We start from the raw sequence: 7377 nt of genomic DNA, 5'->3' as shown, positions 1-7377 counted from the left end.
CAAGAGAAAGACACATAACATATTAAAAATCAAAACAAGACACAAAACAAAGAATCAATAGGTTGCATATTTAGAAAAATTAAACATGACATGGAAAATCAAAACAAGGCATGAAATTAAAATTTTCAAAAGAAAGATATAGAACAAGACACGAATTGAAAATCAAAACAAGACACAAAACAGAGAATCAATAGGTTGAATGTTTAAAAAAATTAATCATGGCATGGAAAATCAAAACAAGGCATGAAATAGAAAATTTGAAGAGAAAGACTCATCATTGGCCGATCTAGGGTTTCGAAAACGAACCTGAAGTGGACAACATTCTCCCCCACCAAGCTGCAATTTCTTCAACCAATCCCTGCCATGCATTCAACAATGGACAACCGAAGCAACATCGAGAACAAAAAACAAACCGTACAACGGGTTATGGGTGAACGGAGGACCGTCAAAGTGGCAAGGACATAGTTGAGGACAAGATTGAAGCGACGAGGGGGAAAGGGAAAACACCAGATCTATGAGAAAACAGATATGTGAAGAAAACAACAAATTTGAAGAACGGAGATGAAAATCCTAACTGAGATTCATTGAGGAGATCTTAAGACCTAAGAGGAAGGAGCTAGGGTTTCAGAGGGCCAGTTAAGAGAGACGTGAGAGAGAGGACTATACGATACGCGTGAAGTCGAAGGAAAATGAAACAGTTGCATACGATACACGTGAACAAAGAAGAAAAATGAAACGATGACTACAAAACGCACGAGGAAAATGAAACAGTGAGATACGAAACGCGTGAAAGAAAATGACCCCCAAACAATTGAAATCGGTGAGATGGGATAATGGACCCCCAAACACTGAGATGATATATCAATCCATGTCATATCACCACAAGGTGGACCCAAACAGCCCCTTAAAACTCCAAAACATTAATCCTTCAGCCATATGTTATATCTTTACAGTCATATTCTAGTGTTTACAAAATCAAAGTGTCACATCCCACCAATAAGAGTAACGACGATAAATCAATGACCTACTTTCATGTTTAGCGGTACAACCATTAAAGCATTCTTTCTTAAAAACAACGCAAAAGATGCCCTAAATCAGCTTGAGTATATTTAACAATGGAATATACTGATGAAATGTTCAGGTAGTGTTACATCAAAATCCAATATCATATTTGTATCATATATATTTGGAGCTTTCAAGGGTAAAATTACATCTACAGTTTTCTTACCAACGCTCCAAGATACAAATAAATCATGGAAATTTTATTAGTTCAATAAAAGCCAAAGGGAAGGATATCTAGTTGATTGCACTTTTATTTTATTTATTTTTCTTTTGGGGGGTACAAGAAACATTAATAGATTACATATACAGTGCTCAAAATATTTAGATTATGATCTGTAGTTCATATATTACCAATCTATGCCCAAATCTCTGGAGAAGAAGAGTTTTTCAACATACTGAATCACAGGAGCAGAAGCGGCCACATAATCTTGCATCAGGATTCTGGCTGAGGCCTCATCTTCATTGAGCTTGCTCAGTAATTGAGCCTTAGTAGGAAGAGCATACATCCCTGCTGCAACAGCCTTTCTGATCGCCCACCCATGGTGGGGAGCAAATACCTGTGCATATGCTTTGGAAGCTGGATCTCTCAAGGAATTACCTCTGCCATAACCAAGAACTATTGTTCAACATGTTTGCAATCAAATTACATCAAGTTTAATCTCACGAGGATGATAGATGTGGTGCAAATGTTGCATCAATTGTAATTGTCATCACTAATCATGTTTTTATAGGATATGATTATGATTTATGAATGATGGATTTACTATAGCTTCAAATGGGAAACAGATTATCTCGACTGTAGCTACATTTCTTTGTTGGCCACGCAATTTAGAGCAAGAAAGATTTAATAGTTGTTGCTTATGCACCTATGGAGTAGGAAGACCACGGAAACAAACAGTTCATTCAATTAGACTAACTACAGTATAATGAAAAGTATGACAAGGCAATCAAAAATCTAGCGGATGATTCCCGTCACAATGTGAAAGAAATTGATCGACGTACCTTCCCCTACTTACTTCAAGCTTACATTCACCCAAAACGTATTCATTAAGATATTGAAAGAGAGATGGCTAAAGTAAAAGGTAACACATGAAAATGGTTGGTATGCATACTCTGTAACTAGAATTTGCTCGAAGAGTACTCTGACCATGTCAAGCCCACGCTTTACTCTCAAGAGATTTCTTGAGTGGCTACCAGCTTTCCTCACACGGTCAGATTCGATATCTTTGTCCAGCAACGCTTGTAGAGATACAATTGACTTAGATGATTCTACCAGATCATTGACCTATTGATAGTTTAGTCCAAAAGTAATCAGATCTCAAACATGAAGAAACAAAATGGTAAAAAACATGCAACTTTTTTTTCCATTCTTTTATTAGAAGAGTAAATTACCATTAGATATTTAAACGACCGGAATAATGTGCATACCAACCATCTGTGTTCCAAGCCAGTTTCACAAATAGAATACAAGTAAAATTCAAGAAGCAATTTTTTCTTTTTTTAAAAAAATATATATATTGTTCAATCGTGTTTCGATATGCTAGGGTGGCACATAAAAGTTTGTAGATTTTGTAAAAATTTTCCAAATTTCCAAGCATTTGGCAGAATTCAAAAACATTTTGTATTGAACCCAGAAAAATATATGCAAGGGCAACACATAAAAGTTTGTAGGTATCATGGAAAGTTTCCAAATTTCAAGGCATTCTATATATTAATCAATCAAAATGGCAGAATTTAAACTGTCAATCATCTGTAGGTGCAAAACCACAAAGATAAAAGTGTAAAAAAAAGAAGGAATAAGAAGAATATCAACATTTTATAGCATAAGTAGTGACATAACATAATACTCAAAAGTATCGTGTGATACATGTCAGATTCTACCAACATGACTCATAACGATTCAATTGAGATCATCGTACATGTATAAGTTAACCTGTAAGGATCTATTTATCATGCATAACATTGTGACTATAAACAAATGTTCACTGTCTAACTATCTAACAATACAGTTTCAAAGCCTTGAACTGTTAAAAAAATAGAAAGAGAAAGCAGAAAGAAGAATAAATTAAGATTAGTATCATATAATCCCTTTTTAAATAGATTTAATGAATCGTGAGTTGCTTGAGTATGCAAAATAAAGAAGAAGATTCCAATCTTGCAACTTTAAATGAACTTTTTTGAACTGACAGTGACAATATGAATTGCTTCAACAAACATAAATTAATCAGAAGAAATTGTGTACATTCACGGTGAGCGGAAGTATGTCAGTGCACGTTAATTCCTACAAAGATGAATATCACAAAGCTTATTGCCGAGTAATCTTCTTCACATGTAGTATGCAATTCGAAACATAAAACTAGCCCTCCTCTTCATTTTCCTGTTTATAAGTTTCGCCAAACAATGTAAAAATGGAGAAGTCCCCCAATATGCACCAATTGCAAAACATAATATTTTCTTGCGACAACCTAAAAATTTTGGCTAGTTCCAAATGTGATTCAATCTCCATGTAAACAAGCGATGACCAAACCAACAACCAGGCCTAGAAATTTTAGAAGCAATTTTACACCAATTCATCTTCTATTCTATAGTCCTCAAGACCAAACCGTGTCGACGAGATCGATAATTAAGATAGAAACCAAACCTTAGCGACATAGTCCATTTCCGCAAATTTGAATGCTATGCCCAAGCAACCAAAAAGAGGTGAAATGAAGGAGCAGGCACGCGAAAACGGCGCAACTTCGACCGTGGTGGTTTCAGCATTAACAGTGGCCGCAAGGGCTTTGAAGGACTCCGATATATTTCGCAGCGGCTTTTCGCCGGAAAGGTCCCCCATCTGCCCGTCTCTCACTCCGGGCAGTTTGCCTGTATCATCTTCAAAGTTAAAGCCAAAATTTCATTTACAAAGCCAAAGCTTGTTGGACCATGAGAACTAAAGCAATCTGAGAATCGGAAGCAACAAACATTTAACAAACCCACATTTAAATAACCAGTCACCACACTAAAATCCCATGAAAAGTTTCTCATCTGAACCTTAAGATCAGAAAGTTATTTGCTCTAGTAGACCTTATTCTAACAATCAAAACCAAAAACCCATTCTGCATCTAAAAATCAAAATTAAAATCCCCTTACCTCTGACAATCGGAACCGAAACCTAATCGTCCTCCGAAAATCGAAGCAGCCGCCCTCCTCCACTGAAACCCACGACCCACGCCGCAAATTTTCAATGAACATGTGTATATAAACTAATGCTGAGAGTTGTGGATGATGTGAAGAAGTACATAATTTGCGAGGTGAAAGGAGAAGAGTGAATTCTTACCTTCTTTTCCCCTTCGTTTCTCTTTGCAGCGTGGGTCTTCAATGGTGGCTGCGGCAATGAAATATGCCGGAGAAAAATTGAAGAAGAAGCAGCCAAAGGGTCTTTTGTGCAGAAGAAGAAAAATGTTGAGATTCGAGCTGTTTTCTTTTTAGATTCGTTAGCTTTTTTCCTTAGATAAGAGTGATAGAATTCGTTGTTCAGCATTTCAGTATTCTTCTATTTTCCCTTTAAAAAAAAAAAAACAAACAAACAAACAGAGTGTCATCTATTCTTAAGTAAGTGGTGAGTTTCATAGTGGTTTATTTCTAGGAAAATTACCATGGGTGTCGATTTGAATTTTGTATTTGTACCATCCATATTTGATAGTTTATAAATATGGCAAAAACTTCAAAATCTGAATTTCTAATTACTTTGTATTTCATATTTGCCCTAAACAATCAATTGATGGCTTGTGGCAGATGGTGTGAAACATTGCAGAGAGATGTTGAAGGAAATAAATATAGAGAGAGAAAAGCGGCGACCGAGGACCAAACATGTAGAAATTGATGGAGGTTGGCGAGAGGTGGAGGGGTGCACGATAGATGATGTGGCGGAGTGTTGGTTGGTGAAAGAGAGATGTGGAGGGGGCCTGCTAAGAAGAAAATCAATTTCTTTTAAAAAAAATATATATAAATGTGTCAATACAAAGTATATCAACTTGGTCAAGTGTATCATTATCAAGTTTATCAACAATATGTTAGTTAAGTGAATCAACATTATGAAAGAGTGTATCATTATTAATTTTATTAGTAGTATACCAATAGTCAAGTGTATCTTTATCAAATATATTAGTCGAGTTTGCGAGTGTAAAAGTGAATGATTAACAAGTTTATCAGCAGTTTATCAGTCAAGTATATCATTATCAGTATATTAAATATATCAATCAAGTGTATTAAGTTTATCAGCAATATAAACGAGTGCATGAATGACAAATATATCAAGTATATCAGTTAAGTGCATTATTATCAAGTATATTGAGTATATCAGTCAAGTGTATCAAGTGTATACTAGTAGTAAGGGTACTTGCGACATTTTACATCTTATATATGTGGGTTGGGCTTCGTTTTTGTCATTTTTGCAAACAACAAATATGTTAGCTATCAAGGTTTCGAAGTCTATAGTGGAAGCGTGTGAACACGTGTTCTTTTAATTACTTTCGAATATACAGGAAAATATAGAGAACTTAAACACATTCTAATCAAGCATGCTCTAAATAGTGAATAATTCAAGGAGGAAAAAGTTACATTTGAAGATAATTCTTCGATCTTCTCCAAATCCTCCCTATGAACATGATCTCAGCAATTTTTGTACGATCTCAGGAATAGGACCCCACCACTAAGTCTTCCTCACTATCCTCCAACAAGGAAATGGTTTGTGGGAATCTTTCTAGAAGAAAGGGAAGAGAAAAAATTACAGAGAAATATTTTCTCTGTGAATTTTAAGTGATGAGAGATAGTGAGAGTTGAGAGAAGATTGAGAGTTACTGTGTTTTCCAAAGAACAGATCTTCTGTCAAAAACAAATGCATGAGCACTCCGAATATTGAGTGAGGGGAGTTAACTCCCCTCCCACACACATTAACTCACCTTAACTCCCATGTAGGGAGTTGTGTGATTATTTAATTTAATTTAAATCAAATCAAATCAAATAATTATTAATTAATCTTAATTAATTAAATAACACATATTTAATTAATATTACATTTGAATTGTATTCAAATGTATCTATCTCATAACCTATAATTTTAACGTGTAACACATTCACATTAAATTTAACCTATAGTTTTAATATAAATCTCATTTATATTAGATTTAACTTACTGTTATAATATGAATTTCATTTATATTAGATTTAACTTACTGTTATAATATGAATTTCATTATATTGTTTAATATTTGAATCCTATTCAAATACATTATTCTTTCATATAGTTTATTTTTTTAATCTCATTCAAAATTAACTTTATTATATAATGTATCTTTATACATTGTATTACTTGTATCGTATATAATATATTATTGTATTGTATACAGTTAACTTAAATTCCCTTATAATTTGAACTAGGGGTATGCATGAAATCGAAAAAAAATGAAGAACCAGTCCGAACCGAGCAAAAACGACTAGTTTGGTTTGGTTTTTCTGAAATATTTGGTTTGCTCGCTTTAAAAAGTGATAAAACTGTTATTTTTTTAGTTGGTTCACAGTTTGGTTTGTCAAAAAATCACAAGAAACCAAACCGAACCAATAATAACAAAAATTAAACAGAACTCTTATTCCACTTGAAAAACCTAAGCCCAAAAACTCCTAGCCCACTAAGTAAACCTACTAAATCCTACCACATACAAACCCTAACTTTCCACCACTTCCTCTCCCTAATCTTCTCTCCCTCTCCTTCGATTTCTCTACTCAGCCACAAAAGAGCTTTTTTTTTTTTTTTTTTTTTTCTTTTCTTCATTCTTCCTCTTACCTCCCTCACCTCACTTCTCCATTCCATCTTCCTCTCTCCATCGCAACATTAATCTTGCAGCCCTCATGGTCAAATTCATTACTAACCTCTCTTTTGCTGAAGTCTTCTCCATCGCTACGTATGTTTCCTTTTTCTTTTGTTTTTATGTTCTTAACCTTCGTATCTAACCCTTGTGTGCCTTTTTCTTTTTCGTTCTCTCTCTCTGATCCAAGACATTGCTGCATTCGGAAGGAAAAAAGAAAAACAACAAGAAATCGCGATTCTAACTGAACCGAACCGACATGAACTAACTTAAGGTGGTTCGATTCAAAATCCAAAACCAAGAATTTTTTGTTTTGATCGGTTCAATTCATTTTGATAACCGATCTATGCGGCTCGATCACTACCTTCGCTAAAAACTGGATCGCACCAAACCGTACATACCCCTAATTTGAACAATTCAAATTCTAAACTCCAATTAAATTTATCAACATTTTTTAACATTCCATTAAAGA

At 34.5% G+C, this 7377-nt stretch overlaps 1 protein-coding gene across 5 annotated transcripts; it reads right to left on the bottom strand.

The window, feature by feature from the left end:
* Nucleotides 1-1085: 1085 nt before the first annotated feature.
* ACD11 (Glycolipid transfer protein (GLTP) family protein) lies at nt 1086-4957 on the bottom strand. Of its 5 annotated transcripts, XM_090317694.1 has the most exons (6): nt 4697-4957; nt 4379-4603; nt 4192-4253; nt 3704-3924; nt 2175-2347; nt 1086-1662 (listed from the first exon to the last, which is right to left on the bottom strand). In XM_090317694.1, the coding sequence occupies exons 4-6, from the start codon at nt 3893-3895 to the stop codon at nt 1410-1412; spliced, it is 618 nt and encodes a 205-aa protein (XP_090173820.1). In that variant the 5' UTR covers nt 3896-3924; nt 4192-4253; nt 4379-4603; nt 4697-4957; the 3' UTR covers nt 1086-1409. The 5 variants fall into 5 exon arrangements, with proteins under 5 accessions (XP_090173820.1, XP_038899583.1, XP_038899585.1 ...); XM_039043655.2 differs by lacking the exon at nt 4697-4957 and having other exon boundaries at nt 4379-4633; XM_039043657.2 differs by lacking the exon at nt 4697-4957 and having other exon boundaries at nt 3704-3933; nt 4379-4629.
* Nucleotides 4958-7377: the final 2420 nt, after the last annotated feature.

This window comes from Benincasa hispida, chromosome 9 (assembly GCF_027475165.1).
Source record: "Benincasa hispida cultivar pf3 chromosome 9, pf3_genome.v1.1, whole genome shotgun sequence".
Classification (NCBI taxonomy): domain Eukaryota; kingdom Viridiplantae; phylum Streptophyta; class Magnoliopsida; order Cucurbitales; family Cucurbitaceae; genus Benincasa; species Benincasa hispida.
Note: the sequence above shows the minus strand (reverse complement) of the source record. Positions and strands in the feature narration are given on the sequence as shown.